This window comes from Lathyrus oleraceus, chromosome 7, assembly GCF_024323335.1.
Source record: "Lathyrus oleraceus cultivar Zhongwan6 chromosome 7, CAAS_Psat_ZW6_1.0, whole genome shotgun sequence".
Taxonomy (NCBI): domain Eukaryota; kingdom Viridiplantae; phylum Streptophyta; class Magnoliopsida; order Fabales; family Fabaceae; genus Lathyrus; species Lathyrus oleraceus.
In genome coordinates this window covers 353,473,140-353,493,259 of record NC_066585.1, presented here as the reverse complement: position 1 = coordinate 353,493,259, position 20,120 = coordinate 353,473,140, and the positions used below count along the sequence as shown (strand labels likewise).

General features: G+C 37.5%; 1 protein-coding gene across 1 annotated transcript; it reads right to left on the bottom strand.

Annotated features, from left to right (window-relative positions):
• Positions 1 to 1,977: 1,977 nt before the first annotated feature.
• On the bottom strand, positions 1,978 to 3,450 carry LOC127103816 (uncharacterized). Its single transcript, XM_051041059.1, has one exon. The coding sequence runs from the start codon at positions 3,448 to 3,450 to the stop codon at positions 1,978 to 1,980; it is 1,473 nt and encodes a 490-aa protein (XP_050897016.1).
• Positions 3,451 to 20,120: the final 16,670 nt, after the last annotated feature.

The following is a 20,120-nucleotide window of genomic DNA, read 5'->3' as shown; positions in this document are numbered from 1 at the left end:
CATTTGTTTCACCTACTTTCTTTCTTTGAAAACTTCCGGGAAACTTTTTGACATTATTACCAGATGTTTCCGAGGTGGTTATCATCTTTCCATTCTTTAATCCAAGCTCGACCTTTATGCCCACGACAACCAAGTCAGAGAAGCTTTCCGATACACTACTCACCATCCTTTCATAAAACATAGGTTTTACTGTATCCATGAACCAATCTGCTAACTCCTTCTCAGCCAGGGGTGGTTCGACTTTCGAGGCCACTTCCCTCCATCATTGTGCATATTCCTTAAAAGTCTCGTTATCTTTCTGGGACATGCTGAGCAATTGCCTCCTATCTGGGGCCATATCCATGTTATACTTATAATGTTGGATGAAAGCATCAGATAAGTCTTGGAAACAACGAATTCTACTTTGATCAAGGCTTAAGTACCACTTAGAGGGAGCACCCCTCAAGCTGTCTTGGAAGCAATGTATCATAAGTTTATCGTCCTCTACGTGCGCAGCCATTTTTCGATAGTACATAATAAGGTGACTTTTAGGACATGAGTGGCCCTCATACCTATCGAAATCTGGGGTCTTGAACTTCGCAGGAATCACAAGACCTGACACTAAGCACATCTCCTTAGCAGCAGCACCAAAAACTTGGTGACCTTCCATAGCCCTTAACAATTTATCAAGAATTTGGAAATTCTCTTTCATCCCTCTTATGTCTTCCTGCCTTTCATCATATTCGTCTGAAAAATCTGGAGCATGTTGTTGATCCTCAAAATAAGGTTGCACATGTGCACGAACGAGAGGTGGTGCGGACGTGTGGACCACTGGATGAGTTTCATTGATAGTTGGTAGAGGAGCCGTCTGCTGAGTGGATTGTGCAAAACCAGGGGAGCCTTCAACTGGAGGTGTGAAACCAGGGGGTAAACCATAGGCTGGCCAAGTGGCTGGTACTGTCCTCGCAGGTTGGGGTTCAATCGTAGGACTGGGGATTTCTGAAACGACCGTTGTTTGGGTGTCCAACTTTTCCCTGATGACCTGTAGTATCTCCATGACTTGACCCATGTTTCCTCGTAGGTCTTCGAGTTCTGAGCTTACTCGCTCCAATTCTTGTTCTTGGTCCGCCATTCTTCGACGAGCGCTGGCTCTGGTGTTGTAGTGGTGTTGAGGACTCAGTGTGTAACGACTGAATAGAGAAAACGGAATGTGTTTTTATTTACTTATATGAAGAATGCATGAATGTATGTATGAATTCATTTTATGTTTATTTATTTTTAGGGATTCTCATAAACTTTGCAGTTGCTGAGCACGCACTTTGAAAGTAATGTGAACAGAAACAGAAAACAATAGTCAGAAGCTGATGCAAAAATTCAATACCCATTCATTCAATGAAGCCAAAGAGTACGAAGTACACAATCAAAGTGGGTACAAAACATTAAGCCAAATACAAAAATTGGAAATAACACGAAGCAAACAACTTAAAGAGTCCTCTTAGCAACTCGCTCTTTGTGTGTCTTCAATTCTTTTTTGAATCTTCGCATCATCCTTTCGCAAAGCAAAACAAGGTCACGAGCCGAAGGATGAGTGTTACTTTCATCCATGTCCTCTAGAGCATTTTCTAATTTCCATGGTAAGTTTATGGCCACGCCATTACAAAACTCTATGAGGTTAGCCAACTTCGTGCGGTATGCATCAAGGCTTGGCTACAGAAGGTTGATGGTGCATTCATACTCATCCAATATCTCATTCAAATGCTTCCTATGATTTAGCCAACCCATGCTTTGGCTCTTCAGAGACTCATATTGTTCCTTCCAATAACTAGCTAGCTCCTTGTTGGTATTCAACTCATCACACTTCTCTTCTCAGGCTTTTTAAAAGGCTCTTTGGGCTTGTTCCTTAAGACGTCTTTCACGCACCACTTCAGCTTCGGAGCTTCGAAGTTGCTCCTTCAGTTCTTGTATTTGGGCTTTAAGCTCCTCCCTTACCTCCTTCTTTTACTTAGTGGCTAGGTCCCACCAACGCTTCCACTCTTGTCCATCTCTTTTAGCCTTAGCTAACTCATCATGGAGTGAACCTAATCCACTATCAGCCTGATCTAGGCACTCCAAGACTCTTTCCTTGAGATCTTGCTCAATTCTGTTCTTCTTACGACTCTCCTCCAAAAGTTCCTTCCTTTGGTTACTCTTCCTTTTGAGAATCATATTTTTCCCAGTTTCTTTGTAGAGTTCAGATTGCAGATCATCTTTCTCCTTTCCAAGTTTAGCTACCATGGCTCGAAGTTCTTCTACCTTATCAAGAGAAACAGGGACTGGTTCTGGTGAAGTAGACTTTAGAGGAATCTCTATAGAAAAAGGGAGCTTCACAACTTTGATCCTCTCCGAGACCCATTGTTGATAAGGAACCCTTGCTGCATCATTCTTCTTTACTAGTTCCGTTCCTTTGGTATGCACCTTTTCCCAAGATTGAATGATCTTACGGAGGAGAAAAGGATCATTGGTTCCCATATAATTCAAAACCATCTCTTCTAACTCTTTATCATTGGGCTTCCCATGCATAGGGTATCCAAACTGTCGCAAAGCTAACATGGGGTTGTAGCTTATGCAACCTTTAGATCCTATTAGTGGTACATTTGGGAAACTACCACAACTGATAATGATTTCTTCAACATTCCGCTTGTGTCGGTACCAAATGATATCCTTACTAGACAAAGACACCAGGGTTCTTGCCCACTCCCCAATGGACATTTCACTGAGGTAAGCATCAGGCTTGAATACATATGAGATAAGCCAATTATAGAGCAATGGAAGGCAACATATCAACATTCCATTCTTCTTTTGATGTCGAGTATGCAAAGTATGAAAAGTGTCCGCTAGTAGTGGAGGAACCAAACTTTGTTTATCCTTCCAAACGGCCCAAAAGATACTTATGGCAGCTGAATCTATAAAGCCTTCATGGGTTGGGAACAATACTAGCCCATATATGAGAAGAGCTAGTATATTTGCCAATGCATCCCAATGATGTATCACAAACAACCTTTCTTCTTCTTCTTCTAGGTAATCCCTCCAAAAACCAAAGAGATTCTCCCTTTTCTTCCAATTAGCCAATGCATCAGATATGGGGATGTTGAGGGAAAGGGCTAGCATCTCTACCTCAGGTACCTGACCAATCCTATTATACGGTGTCCTTCCTATCATATGTAATCCCAAGAGCCGGTCGAATTCCTCCAAGGTTGGAGTCAACTGAAAGTCTTGGAATAAGAAACTTCGAAGCGGAGGATCATAGAACTGAGCTAAAGCGGTGATGGCTGGTGTTTGAACATCTACTGAGAGAAGATCCAAAATGTGGCCAAACTTTCCTTGCAAAGTAACCCTAAAGCATGCGGGAAGTTCATTCAGAAGTCTTGATATGTTGGCAATATCTGGCATTTTGGCTTTGAATGGTAATGCTTTCCTTCTTTCTGAACCCATTACAAACTTTTTGTGCTAATAACTACGTATTCAAAAATTCCCTGAAAACAAAATTTTGTTTGAGTGTCATGATGTTATGCAAATGATCATGAATGCATGGTTTTTGGTTTTGGGACATCATAAGGTAACTCAAAACACCCTATTTGGCAGGCTTCTTAGTAGATAGTTCTAAGTTGGTTACCCATAAACCCACTCACAGGATGGTTTCTACGCTTTTGATAAGGTTCCCAGAGTCATGGACCATAATCGTATCAACATCATGCAACAGACTAGCCGCTTTATGACAAGAGTGACGAAAGGTCTCTTCTGAGCGGGGTTTTCATGTTGGGTGCAACAAGGAGAGGCCCTTGGAGTCCAACATTACGCAACCACCAAAGCAGAAACTGGTTCTAAGAGGGGCTCCTAGAGTCATGGACCCTTCATGAATCAATGTCATGCAACAGGCTAACTGTCTTATAACGAGATCTACAAACAGGTCTACTCTAGGGGAGTCTTCATGCTAGGCACGCAAGGAGTGGCCCTTGGGGACTAACACTACACAACTTCCAATTCTAAACTTATGTGTTCTCTCTTCTTTTTCCAAAGCTCAGGTGTAGAGCTTTATTCATGATATCAAAATCCCAACACCCACACATAGATATATATACAAATATAAAAATGCGATAAAACAGAGATAAAGAAAGCATATAACAAAGGAAAAAAGAAACAAACAAAGCTAACACACATACAAAAAACTAACTAAACTAGGGTTGACTCACTTATGGATGTTCCTGTCCCCAGCAGAGTCGCCATCTGTCGCACCTCAAAAAATGGGGATACGACTTTAAGCGAAGCGCAATCGCACGCTCGCAATGATGGACTGAACAGAGTTGCCACCAAACTTTATTTATTCCTAAAAAGGAAAGGGGAAATATCGATAAAACCCAAGACAAAACGATAATGATTATGGTCGTCGTAACCAAATCAGGGTTCGAGAGTCGATTATGCAAGGGGAAGGTATTAGCACCCCTCATGTCCGTTGTATTCAACGGGAACCATTTAATTAGTTTCGTTTTGAATGTTAGCTTATGTTAGTCTTCTCAAGTTATTATGAGGGAAAGAGTAATAGGATCAAAAGAAAAGAGAAGATGTTTTTGGATTTTTGCAATAAAGGGGACTAAACCTAAGTTTTTTTTATTAATGGGCCTGACAAGATTTCGCAATCCTGCTCCTACGTATCTCAACAGAGAAATCAAGGCTTACGTAGTTCTAGGTAGAAAAATGTTTGTTTGTTGGTCGATTTTAGTGAAAGCTATAATGTATTAATCGACGAAAACATTGTTTTACCCAAAACATATGAGGAGTGGACGTATACCACACATCGAATGGATTTACAAATCATCATTTGGAAAAACGTCACTTATCTCGACTCAACAATCGTGGCCGAAACATTGTTTTGCATCACCTTAAGACAATATATCTTTCGTTTCTGAAAAGGGTTTTTGATTAGTCGCACGGCGGCGAGAAAAAGTTTGGTTGGTTGGATTTATTTTTGAGTAATGGCGAGAACTTGGATGAGTGAGATATCCATCTCGAATCCTAGTCTCAGGAGTGCACGGTATACACCATGTTCCATTTCTATCCTTATTGGCAAAAGTGTTTAATAAAGATTAAGTATTTTTAGGTTTGATTGAGAAAGGGGTTTGAAGAAACCTCATTGACAATTTTAGGCGATGGCGAGAGCTAAGATAGGTAAGGCATCCACCTTGAATCTTAATCTCAGGAGTGCACGGTATACACCATGTTCCATTTCCATCTTTATTGAAAAAGTGTTAAGGTAGGAATCAAGTATTTTTTGAGTTTGAAAGACAAATATTTAAAAGAATGAGACATAAGCCCCGAGATTAATAATTCAGGGTTCCACTAGAATGCTAGATTCCAACGGTCCTTTTTCATTCAAATTATTTAAGAAAATTATTTAATGGACACCGACACTTGATAAGAATCAATTGTTCAAAGAGTTACGCCAGAATGCTTGATCCCAACGGCCCTTATTTTGTCCAAGTTAATTAAAGTGTTTTAAGAACGAAAGGAAAGGATGAACGGTTAATCCAAAACGTGAGACTCAGGACTGATCATTTGAGGGTTCCCACCGGAATGCAAGAGTCGAATGGTCCTCTTCTTTCATGTTTTTAAAAAAGGAATTTAATCGAATTGCAAAGATAGTTTAAGAATAAAATAAAATTATAGGGATAAAATTAATTTTACAATTTTATATGTATATCGAATTAATTTTATATATATAATCGAGTTCCCACCAGAATGCTAGATTCCAATGGAAGGAAATGAAATTAAATATTGAAACTATGGAAAGTTAGTGAAATTTAAATCGAAAATTTAGTGAATTTGAATGTGATTATTTACATGTGTAAAGGTATGAACATAGATATCAATAACCTAATTAAATTAATTAACACAATGGAAATCAATTAACCATACCAAATCCCATATAAAAAAAAGTCAATAATTAAGAATATCTAAAAAAACTAAACATTTAAAATCTAAACAACTAAATAACGATTAAATTAAATTAATAAAAGTAAAATAAAAAGTAAGAAATTATAAAAAATTTAAATGAAATAGTAAGCATAAAAAATAAAAATATGGAGATATGCTACTCCCAAGTATCGAACCCATCCCACTAAAGAAAGTGAAACTGCTCTCTCTCCATTAGGCCACTCATGGTCATTTGTTACCTTAATAACAACTTGAATATATGAACATGGATAGTTGAAGATAGTTTAGAATAAAAACTAATTAAAACGAGGTGGGCTACTGTTAATGGACAACTAATTAAAATAACGGTAGAATCCCAAAGAGTAACCCTAGCCGCCTGGCTGTTGGGTTTAACCAAAAGAGAGATTAATGGATAGTAAATGAATGGGGAACATAAAAAACAGTATATTAACACACACTAATTAATAAAAAGATGCAAGGGAAAACCAAACGTATTAAGTTTTAAATGGGTTTAAATGCTTGTTTTAAAAAATAAATAAAAGAAAGGAAGTGAGAGAGAGCGTAGCAAAACCCAGAACACTCATTCGTCTTCCTCACGAAGACCATCTCTCACTCCCTCAATCTCACTCGTCTTCATTCAATCCCTCACACTCTCGACCTCATTCAATCTCGCAATCTCTCGCACCAACCTCTCGCAATACCCTACTCTCACTCTAAATGCGAAAACCATGGCTTCAAAAGAAAATCAAATAAGAACGCTCACCTTCGGCGGTGATTCGGCGGTGATGGTGATGCTTGTATCTCCCTCTCTCGCTAGGGTTTTCACGTCGTCGCCGCTCTCTCTTCCCTTCTCTAGGGTTTTTTCGCCGTTACCTCACTTCTCAAAATTAGGGTTTTTTGCCGTTCAATTTTTCTCGGTCCCTTTCGTTCTCTATCTAACCTCCTTTTATATTCATCTTGCTAGGGTTTCAGATTGGCTTATGGAGATCAAAAGGGCATCTCTGCGAAATCCTTTAGGGTGCTCAGTTTGTTTGCCCTATTTGATGTTTGATCTGGAAACGGTAATACAAACCGTGCAGTTTCTTCCTTGAATTCGTCTTAATTCTCTTTTGGGGTATTTGTTGAATTTTTACCGCCTTGCTAATTTACTTGGTTTTACTGTAGTGAAAACTGGTGAAATTTAAAACTCCAAATATCACAGGGATTTTTTCGATCGTTACATTTTGTTCCTCAAGTATGCTGTTCGTATCATAAACCCATGACCGGGCAAGTTTCTTTTTGTTGTTTGGAAAGAAGTCAGTTAGTAATTAGTTTAATAGAACTCTGTTATTATAAAATTTGTGTGAATTAGTGTTAAGCTGATTTTTGCATTTGGTTCCTACAGGTTATGTTGATTTGTTTATTGAGCTGAGATTCAGTTGCATTATGGAACCTTGCCGACTTATCGCGAGATTCACATTAAGTGTTCTTTCGAATTTATTTTGCAGGTTAATCCTTGTTATTGTTCTTAGAACGCCGTAGCTACTGCTTTCGAAGCTGCTGATCAACCACAAATTGCGAGTTATTGGCTTCCACTTGATGAGACTTAAAGTTTGGTTCACCGGATCTAGAACTTTTGATGACCTCAACCTGCCTAAGCAATTTTCTAAGAACTGTCACAGAAGGATCCGAAGATATGATACCGACACCATCAGAAACTACTGGCACATACAAGCAGTTTGGTGGTACCGAAAGGTATTTCAGAACATGTCCATCTTGAGGAAAATATCCCTTTTCCAGTAAGTTTCTTCTATCTCAACATTGGTAATGAATCTTTCTCTCGAACTTGTTTCAACCGTTTTACTGCTGGAGCAGGAACTACGCCATCAGCAACATCATGCTTACGACTTTCCGGCGCAATCTCCCTTAAGTTTAAGCCATCATTGACAGTTCCTATCAGCACCATTATACCTGCTAGTGATGTCAGGTGGAATTTGTGAGATTCTAAATGAATGGCTACCAACATTTTGGACGGCGGGGCGAGGTAGAGCCATTTTATAAACTTCACCCTGTTAGTTACGTAGGTCGAAAATCATTAATTTGGAAACTACGGTGTCTATGAGGTTGGTGCAGTGATAGGGAGTTAGATTGGATTGAGACTTGATCAATGTTGGAAGCTTGTCAACCATGCTGCTTATGAAAACTATAATGGTTATTGAACTGCTAATGCATTGCTTGATTTGTTAAGCTTATTCAGTGAAGTTAATTGCTGCTATGCTATGTACAACATGCATGTTTGATGACTGTGCTGCAATGTTATTGATGCCATTAGATTGCTGCTAGTGTATGAAATGTGTAACACCCTTCTACCCAAACGACATATTTAAATTAATTATCAGAGTACCACATGTAGAAGAGTTTACATTTCATAACACATAACAATTATCATATCACAATATAAAATTTATTTTTCATTTTAATAAAACTTCGCAGCGGACAACACACAATTATTATAATTCATCAGTTAACAATTCATAAAATGTTTCAACAATTATCTCAACAAAAGGTCTCAACATGTTAACCATCATGAACAACGGAAATAATAACATAATATCTATCGAATCCCATAACCCCGGTGTCACATGACCAGAGCATTTGACTCGACTCTGTAGAATAACTCTACAGTTATTCTTCAACCTCGATACCAGCTACTCCTCTTTATCTGCACATTGTTCATCATGGATGAACATAAACACATGCAGAAGGGGTGAGAATTACATTATTAAACAATAATATAACGACAGAATATAATATAATTATATTGCACACATGTCAACACAGTTCATCATAATCATCATTATAATCAACAAACTCATGAACATCAACAAAACAACACATCAATTGCAATGCACACACCCATGCATGACTCAACACGACTCGGTATACCCATTTTGTGACCACTACAGGATCACCACTCCCAGATTCATCACCATAGAATCCGAGTTCCCCGTAAGGAACCAAGCCTCTCAACAAGCCCGGAGTCAACAACATCATTGGAACTCAGTCCGTTCATCACTAGGCATCGGCCTTTCATGAATGCATGCACATCAAACATGCATAATAATCATCATAGCAACAACAACATCATATAGTCATGTTATCATCATCATTAATAACATGATATACAACTCAACAAAACAACAACAACATTTCATCGATTTCACATCATTACATAACACATTTATTATTAAACATGTACATTCAATATGTAATCATCATAAACACCTCATACACCATCATATAATCACTATTAATGGTTATAACACGATTACAGCGACCTACTAAGAGTCTCGCACCTCAACGTACTCCAAACTCATTAACATCAGATTCTGGATTTATCAGTTCGCGCCGCCAACATAGGTTCGCGTCGCGAATAATCAATTTCGCTTCAGTTCGCGCCGCGAACGAAGGATCGCGTCGCGAACAGTGAATTACAGAACTCCTCTGAATCCTGCTCAGTTCGCGCCGCGAGCTGAGCTTCGCGCCGCGAACGCGCGCGAACAGAACTCCCCTGCTACGAAAACCAGCGCAGCTTTGCCTCTTTGCTCGCTATAACTCACACCACACGGCTAACAATCCAAAATCAACATTCAACAGTTATATATACACAACATACTTCGATTACAATACATATAACGTCACAAAACTCACAGATCAGACAATTTCCCTCAAAAACCCCAACTTTCCCAATATCCCTAAAATTCCCAAAATCTATCAACGATCCAACAGATATCGCGAAATTGCTCGCATATTAACGTTTAATAAGATTCAGACCCCTTACCTCTTTGGATTGAAGGAAACTCTGAGCACTCTTTGGCCTTTTCCTCTTCCTTCCCTTTCTCTTCTGCAGTTCTTTCTCTTTTTCTGACTCTGAAGCAAAACACGTGAAAACCAACTGAGTTCTCCTTTTGGCCTCTTATATCCAATTCCACCTTTACCCTTCCACTCTTCATATTCCATTTATTTTATTTATTTAATTATTATTAAAATAAATAAATAACATCTATAATAATAATAATAATAATTCCCAAAATCTCAACTTTATTTAATTAAATTAATAACATAATATTAACTTAATTAAATAATTCTCTTATTTTAAATCGGGGTGTTACAAAATGCATTAGGATCGTTAAAATGAAAATGGACTGCCAGGAATATGATCTTATGATGCTATTGGTTTAGACATGATGTTGCTGTTATAGAATGCAGTCACATGCTATGCGTACATTCTGTTGTGGCTTATAGCATGGTATAGCTTGGTAGGTTTGTTCTGAAATTATGCTTTTTGAAGGCTTGAAGGATCATTTTGTGCAGGTTTTGTTGGAGATTAGGAAAGGGTATTACGGTTAAAAATTTCTTGTTTTTCTGTTATGAAAATTTTGCAGGTTAAGGTTGGTTTAAGATGGTAGCATGCTTTGCCTTAAGGAGTTCGAGTGGAGATCTCGTGGAAGCAATTTCCATGATGATAGCTTTGTTTGAAGTCAACATTTTAGTTGCTTGGTTAGCTAAAAAGGCATCACGCTCAGTAGGATCCAAGGTTCACAGCAACACAGCTTTCTCAAAATCACTTGAAAGTTCTTTGTCTAAATCTTTAAGAAGATCTTCTCCATGTGTTTGAGCATAAGTTTCACGAATTGCCTTACGCTGGGATGCATTTCTATGGGTCAGGATCGATATTATCAAGCCTTCATTCGTTCCCCATCCTTGAAAAGCACCACGCAATTATTCATTGTCTTCTGATGGATGAGGAACGTGAGAGGGGATCTTCCTATCTTGGAATTGTTGCTAATGAGATAGGAGTTTGGCTATCATATCAAGTTGAACTATTATGGAATTTTGTTGTGAAATTTGAAATGAACTTTGTGAATTGGGAAAATGTAAAAATGTAATATATGTAATTTTTGTTGTAATTGGGTGTATGTATTTGTATGGTTTATATATGAAATGGAAAGTTTGGAAATTGGTTCAAACAATGGTTTTTGTATTGAAATGAAATGGTTTATGTAATAGGATCCCACATGTAATTGTGACTTGGGATTATTTGGGATTAGATTATGGTTGAATTATGATGTGGTTTTGAATGTATGGAGAGTTATTAAATTCCATGAAAATAGTGAAATCTCATTTCCTTTTAAACGGTTTGAATGGCATTGAAAAGAGGAAATGAAATGAATCATGAATGATAGTTTGAGACTTAGGTTTGGAAATGGGTGGTTGACTTTGGTCAACTGGTTGACCAAAAAGTCAATTGTTGACCAAAGTCAACAAATAGTCAAAGTTTCCAAATTGCACCCTCTCATGTAATGAACAATGGAATGTCGTGTAATGCTACTCGAATGGGATCTTGGTCATGAATTTGATATTGTAGTGAATGAATTTGTATTGAACTGACATGAACATGCTTTGCAAATGATATGACTTCGAATCAACTATGACCATAACTTTTAGCTGACTTAAAGTCAAAGCAAAAATCCGTGAATGAAGTGTGAAAGAAAAACCTATGACAAATCTTTAATGAACCATTAAATAATAACCAAAACCAGGGTGTGACAACATGCATTACTTTTTACTCGATTTTCCACAGTATTATGCCGTACTTTATGTTTATTTCAGGTATTTACCGAATAAGAAATGTCTAGGCAAGCAAAGAGTAAAATAGAAAAAAGGGAAGCAAATGGAGCAAAAAAATGAAGAATGATGGCACCCACAACATAAGAAGGGTGGCGCCCACCACATAAGAAGGGTGGCGCCCACCATACATGAAAGTGGCGCCTGCCACGTGGATTAAATTAGGATTGTGGTAGCCGCCACCAACCCATTCTTCCTTGTTCCTATCCATAATTTTCGCCACGTCCGGTTTTCTTTTCTTATTCAAAAAACCGCTCCCCACTAGTAGATATTCAAGGCTACTTTTAAGGAGGAATGGGAAGTATATATATAGACGTCAGTCTTCAAGGACGGGGGTGCATTTTTTTAGTAAGATTTTGTTGTTAGTATTTCTTAGGCAGATATTTACCTGTAAAGTAATAGATTCTCCACATCTAGGACTATTACGATTTTTATTTTAAGTAACTGAATTTGATTGTAATGGTGTATCCGATTGCCAAAACGTGTTGGCATTGTTTGAATTCAAGAATCAATATTCATTCCAAGTTTTCAGTTTATATTCCAAGCTTTATTTTAATTGCCATTTTAATTGCTTATGCCTTATCATATGCTTAATTATCTGAATATCATGTTTGTTCTCAGATCCATGTCCGGCTAAACCAATCGATATCGGTATGTAAAGACCTTCGAAACAATAGGATTCGTAAATAATTGGTGTTGGCTTTTATAAAATATTATTTTTCCGGTTATAGTTTCTTGTTCTAAATTCAAGACTATTTTTCGTACGAGAGTACAAAGCAAACAAAGGTTACGGTCAATGAAAACCAGAGTTTGAGATTTTATTCGGATAGATGAAACTAGGCATTAATCCTAAATATAACGAGAGCACTCTAGGATTAATCAAACTTTATTTATTTCCAAAAATTACTTTTAGTTCAAATGAGACAATGGGAGCAAAGCATTCTGGTTTAAGAGTATGGTTAGAGTCAATAAAAACGAGAGTGTGAGACAGAGTCTTTTAAATAAATAATTTCTACTGAAGAATATTTTGATTTTTAAGATTCCACCAACTATCTATCGAATCCCCGAAGTTTGATGAGTTACATATTGATATCCCGCTATTAAATATTTTTATTAATATTCTGTTTTCGTTAGTAGTTATTTCTCTTCGTCCCTTAACTCCTAGAGAGATCCTTAGCCTTAGATTTACATAGTAATATTAGATAACGATAAGTTCAATTATTAGTCCTTTGGGTTCGCTAATCTTTAAAACTACGCGATAAGACTGTGTACTTGCAATCACGAATCCTATAGACATACTAAGTCGCGATAAAGTTTTTGGCGCCGTTGCCGGGGACTAATTTAGTCGATATCGTAACTCCAATGTTGTGCAGTATAAACTAAGGCACTCTTTTCTCTATTACTATGTATCACCCAAATTTTCTCTACGATTATCACTCCCAGTATTTTGAGGAATCGTAAGATTCCTATAAATCCGACCTGGAAATATTGATGGAGGATTTCATTGCAACGCAAACTCACTCTAGGATAGAATCTATGATGGAATGCTTTGTGGCTACACAAACTATTCAGAATAAAGAATTTAGAAAACAAAGTCTCTATACGAATGAAACCCTTAGGCAACTGAACATTGTGGTCGAGTCCCTCGTCACTCATAACGAGGCATTGGAGACTCAAATCTCCTTGTTTGCACAGACATCTCTAGGACCATTCCGTGAGAAACATGCGAATGTTGTAATAATCACCAGTGAAAAATCTACCGAAAATCCTAAGGAGAGTGATAATGAGGAGGGTTCAAGTGAGAAAAGAGTATAGATTGAGAAAGATCCACTGACACCACCTGAAAGGGAGGTTGTCGAAGAGGTAGAGAAGGAAGCACTATGTGTTGTTCCTCCTCCCTATAAATCACCAATACCTTTCCCGCGAAGGTCTATGGAAGTTAAGGTAGACCCCAAATCCGAAAGGTATGAGGAGCTATTGGAAAATATCCACACCAATGCACCTTTATTTGAGATCCTGAATAAGAAGAGAAAATTAGAAGACCGTGAAACTAGGGAACTCATTAGTATTAAAAGGGGAAAGTTAGACTTTGAGGTGGTGGATGAAAAAATTGAACCCAAAGCTGAAAAGCTAGCTCTCAGGATAGGTCCAGGACCACCACCACAAGTTCAGAAGGATAAACTAACTCGTAGAAGAAAAAGAAGAAAAGGTGATGGATATGAGAGATGGCTTGATAAGTGGCCATGGAAATCGAGGATAATTAAAAGTTTGACCAAGGATTCATCCTCGAAAGAACCTCCATGAGTACTTACACTCCTGAGTCATCGCGCTATCGACGTAAAACGTAACGAATATTTCCTGTTTTATTAATGTCATTTTTTATCTATCCATTTTTTTCTTTCTCCTCTTTCATAAAGTCACTCGGTATTTTTTTTATTATTCACCATTATTGACTTAGTGCTATTCTCTACTTAAATTTATATAGCTGCTGACTTTCACGATGCAACAAGTAGACCATATGGATATCATTTTCAGAGGCAGAGGTCAAAGGAGACACTTTAAAACTCTAGCTCAGAGAGAAATGGCACTAACCATATACCCCGATGGACGTACCATGACTAAGTTAGGTATAAGAGATAGTGTTATGTGCCTACTTAACCAAATTGGCTGGGATACCTTTGCGATCAAAAGAAAATTTAGTTCCTACCGTAGCCTAACCTTAGAATTCCTAAGCTCCTTGGTTTACTTGCCAAATCATGGTATCGAATTTAACAAAGGGCTCATCACCTTTAGGATGTTTGATATTGAGTAACGCTACAATCATAGAGAAATAGATGAACTCCTAGGATGCCCGAATGGCCCTGATACCTTTACCATCACCCAGGAAGAACTACTTACAGACCTTGAACTAAACTACTTTTGGGGTAGCATTACAGGAAACAACCATCCCGAGCCGGATCTCATGCATTCTGAGAATATCCATAACCCTACAATCCGTTACTTCCATAAGATCCTAGCTCACACCCTATTTGGAAAAGAACAAAACATAACCTCCGTGTCCAAAGACGAGCTCTTCATAATGTATTGTGCATCACATGCCCGTCCTGTTAATGCCGCTACATTTATGATAGCCAACTTAGACCATATGGAACAAGCTAACCATGGACCAATCTTAATAGGGGGGCTAGTAACCATGATCGCAAATGCTATTGGACTGAGACAACCACTTATCAGAGTTAACCCTCTAGGTGGAATACGACCCATGAACATTCAATTCTATTTCAACACTAGTATCATTAGAAACCTGGGCCCGAATGTGTTTGAATTTCTAATCAACAACCAAGTTATGCACCTGTTTACCCTGCCAGACCATAGGACGAGTGTACATGATAGGAACAACTGGCTCTTTGATTTAGACGGACCACCAGATGCACCACCCTCTCCTCCAGAGACACCCCAAATCTATAACCATTATGATACCTATCTCTCTAACGCTGACTCGTGCACCCCTGTTGTACTTGTTGCGCCTCCTACTGATCATGCTGCTGTCCTCGATGCTGTCCAGACCGACATCGCCAACTTGAGAGGCGAACTGAGCACTTTGTGCATGCACCTCCACAACTTCATGGATGTAGTGATAGAGAACTTGGATCACATTTACTAGCACTTTTACTCGTTCGCTCCTCCTGTCGGTAGTCTCCGTAATGGCTAATATATATGAATATTACCGATTATTGACATTGATTTTAGATTTTATTTTCATGGTTGGTTTTTCTTATTGTTTTTACACATTAGGAATTTTTAATTATTTGACAAATGAATTATGTTATTCTGTTCTATCTACCTCATTCTTTTCTCTTTCGATTTTATGTTTTAATTTCATTCTACCATGTCTTATTTAATTCTCAATTTTTTGTTTCTTATTTTTTCTTTCTATCACCTAATTATTCAACAACTATTAATTACTGGTCAAAGAAATTCACATGCAAAAGTTGTGGTCAATAAAGAAAATGCAGGGCCAAAAAGGGAATACATGGGGAACACACACAATACTGCATGTGGCGCCTGCCACACACAGGCTGTGGCATCCACTTACACATTGTGGCGCCCGCCACACCCTCATAGGGGCGCCCACCACACTCTCACAAAGTGGCGCCAACCACTCCATCAATCCTCATGCCGTGTGCCATCAATTCCATAATGCCTTGTCCCTTGCATGCTAAACAAAGTATTAAACCTTCTTCAACTACTTTCAATGGTTTGACCGAGGCAATGAACACCATTCATTGTAATTTATTCCATTAATTATTTTCCAACCACCACCACCTCTATATAAACCAGAAACATAACCTCACAAAAGCACACCTTTCATACACATAATTCTTCTCCTTCTTGCTACAGTCTTACTACATACACGAGTAGTGTGAATTCCAGTCATGTCACAAATGAGAGAATACAAAATATTGTTCAGAGCCGACGAAACGGGTGAGTTGTAGGAAGAAATCTACACGGCTCTAAGCGCAAGAGAAATAGAGTCAACAAGGTACGCTGATGAACCTTGTTTAATAGCCTTAGGAATTCTTGATAGTGTTAATCATATGATAAATACTTTATATTTAAATTATCTCCTATCTTTTAAAGACCCGGTATATGCCCAATTAACACTAGAATTCCTTAGTTCGCTTATTGTCTCCTATCTTTTAAAGACCCGGTATATGACCAACATGATTACGCTTTCAGGACTGAACAAAAAATGTCTAGTCTGATAGATGAAATGACAACATTGGTAGTGCGTGTGGAAGATCTGCAAGAATATGCCTCTTATATGGGTACGCCACCTCACCAACCTGGAAATGGTGGAGGTGGACGAACACATGGCAGAAGCCGCCAGTAGCAGGCTACCCAGGTTCTACCTTTCTTTCCTATCTCATGTCGTTGCATTGGGGACAATGCTCGGTTTAAGTATGGGGAAAGAATCTTTACCACTTTTATTTATCGCTTTCTAGGTAAATTTAAATTATTGTCATTTCCTTTTGTTATTTTCTATTGTTAAAATTGTTAAGTGTTAGTTAAGTCAAATATCATTGCACTGTCGAGTCTTTATGCGTGGTTTCCGTTATTTACTGATTCTCCCATTTGCTTAAGCCATACCAAATTTTTGCAAAAATCTTGACTTAGAAACACAATACATCTTTTGAAAATTCTAAACTATAAATAAAACTTAGGTTTAATTGTAGAGATTTGGAAAAACTTTACAAGATCAGTATCGTTTTAACACCTTAAATCTCCCAAGTATAAGATCAATTTGAGTACTTGCCATGCTGTAGCCTTCAATTCCATCCTTTAATATTCCTTAAGTAGTTTATCTAGCAGTCAACACCATCCTAAGCACACACTATGTATGAAAATGTATGATCTCATGCTTAAAAGAGAGAAAGATTGACAAAATGTATGAAAAGTATTGTTCCTTCTAAGTTAGGTGACCCTCACCCGGTCATTTAACCCAACGGTATAACCATATTTAACTGTTATTTGAGCCACAGTGTGAAAAATAAATAAATAAATAATGATAAGATCATAGTCACTAACAGATTATCTTGCTATGAATGAGAAAGGATAATAGGCTTAATGTGATTGCACTAGAATAAAAAAGGATAAAAAGAAGGATTAGTAAGGTAGGCTTAGGCATGATGACATGATTCAGATTGGTTTGTAAAGGAGGGAGACTTATGATTGCATGATTGTGACTATGTGTTCCAACGATACCCTTAGTGTGGAAGTTAGTACCTGTTGATGCAATTCCTGATCGAAGTAGAGCTTATAGGCTAGAATGAGTACCCGAATGCAACTGTGTTTTTCACGAGTCTTGATACTGTATGCTGCAATTTTTTTACAAAACTCTTTTATTCATGTATGCAACATTTGATTGAGGACAAGCAAAGGTTTAAATATGGGGGAGTTTGATAACACGAAAATATATCGTATATTTGACTTAACATGCATTAATTTTTACTCGATTTTCCACAGTATTACGCCGTACTTTATGTTTATTTCATGTATTTATCGAATAAGAGATGTTTAGGCACGCAAAGAGGAAAATAGCAAAAAGGAAAGAATAATGGAAGAAAATGAAGAATGGTGGCACCCACCACATAAGAAGGGTGGCGCCCACCACAAGGAATTAAGAAGGGTGGCGCCCATCACATTAGGAGAATGTGGCGCCCACCACACATGAAAGTGGCACCCGCCACGTATATCAAATTAGGGTTGTGGCAGTCGCCACCAACCCATTCTTCCTTGTTCCTCTCCATAATTTTTGCCACATCCAGTTTTCTTTGCTCATTCAATAAACCACTCCCCACTAGTAGATATTCAAGGCTACTTTTAAGAAGGAGTGGGGAGCATATATACAGACGTCAGTCTTCAAGGACGGGGGTGCATTTTTTTAGTCAGATTTTGTTGTTAGTATTTCTTAGGCAGATATTTACCTGTAAAGTAATAGATTCTCCATATCAGGGACTATTACGATTTTTGTTTTAAGCAACTGAATTTGATTTTAACGGTGTACCCGATTGCAAAAGCGTGCCGACATTGTTTTGAATTCAAGAATCAACATTCATTCCAAGTTTTCGGTTTATATTCCATGTTTTATTTTAGTTGCCATTTTTGTTGCTTATGCCTTATCGTGTGCTTAATTATCTGAATATCATGTTTGTTCCCGGATCCATGTCCGGCTAAACCAATTGGTATCAATATGTAAAGACCGTTGAAACAACGGGATTCATAAATAATTGGTGTTGGCTTTTATAAAATATTATTTTTCCGGTTATAGTTTCTTGTTCTAAATTCAAAACTGTTTTTCATACGAGAGTACAAAGAAAACAAAGGTTACAGTCAATAAAAACGAGAGTTTGAGATTTTAACCGGATAGTTGAAACAAGGCATTAATCCTAAATACAGCGAGATCACTTTAGGATTAATTAGACTTTATTTATTTCCAAAAATTACTTTTAATTCAAATGAGACAATGGGAGCAAAGCATTCTGGTTTAAGAGTATGGTCAGAGTCAATAAAAACGAGAGTGTGAGACAAAGTCTTTTAAATAAATCATATCTATTGAAGACTATTTTGATGTTTAAGATTGCACCAACTATCTATCGAATCCCCAAAGTTTGATGCGTTACATACCGATATCCCGCTATTAAATATTTTTATTAATATTCTATTTTCGTTAGTAGTTATTTATCTTCGTCCCTCAACTCCTAGAGAGATCCTCAGCCTTAGATTTACATAGTAACATTAGATAGCGGTAAGTTTGATTATTAGTCCTTTGGGTTCGATAATCTTTAAAACTACGCGATAAGACTGTGCACTTGCAGTCACGAATCCTATAGATATACTAAGTCGAGATAATTAATCTAACAAAAAATCTGGTGTTACAGTCTCTCATTAAACATATTGAGATACATCACCACTTCCTACGTGACCATGTTGAAAAAGGAGATGTCGTATTTGAGCATGTTGATAGCAAAAATCAACTTGCGGATATCTTTACAAAACCTCTTGCGATGGAACCATTTTTCAAAATTCGGATGAAATTAGGCATATTTGATATCTCAAATCTTTCCTAAATATCATTTTTTGTAAGTACTTTATGTAAGAACAAATTTAGTTCTACAATGTATCTCTAAGATTTTGATGATAACAAAGGATGAAACAAAAATGGTACCCTAACGAAATTTGTCTAAGTATGCAGGACTCTAATCAAAACAGTCAGATAGACACTCATCAGATACATAATCAAAGTCTAAGATACCAATTAGAAGATACGCAAGCAGAAGCTCTGACTCTGATCAACGCAAGCGCAAGCTAAACAAAAGACATCAGACACTCTGAAGTGGAAGAATGACTCTAGAATCTGAAGACTTACGCTTTGATGAAATCAAGTGAAAGGAAGCTCTAAAGACAATCAGCAACAAGCATCTATCTGATGATACCCTTTTTAATAGAGACTCTAAAGTTCGATCTATCTAATTCAGAATACTTAGCTATGAAGGAACCCACTTATGGAAAGAATCTAATTCAGGAAGAAGTTTATGGCGCCCCAAAATTGTTTTGGAAAGAACACATAAATTAATGACATTAATCATCCATCATTGCCCAAGATTCTGACATTAACATCCTTCAACGGTCCTCTCATCACTCCTATATAAAGGATGGAATGCTTCTCAAAGAACTCACCTGAAACACACGAGAATACAATACTTCCACTATATTCATTATTCATTCTCTCACACGAGTTGCTGCTCTAACGTGTGAAATAATTCTTTACTCTTACATTGTGTAATTTCTACTTATTTTAGAAGCACCAATCATTACTGTAATCATATTATATTGCTAAGAAATTTCCTCAAGTGACTTGTGAAGTCTATAAAATTTAGAGGGCTAAGAGATCTTTATTCTCTTAGACGATTGCTTGTGTATTCTTTCAAGATTAGTGGATTAAA

Excerpts from the sequence above, each read along its gene's own strand:
- LOC127103816 (XM_051041059.1), bottom strand. The coding sequence starts at position 3,450 with ATGGGTTCAGAAAGAAGGAAAGCATTACCATTCAAAGCCAAAATGCCA.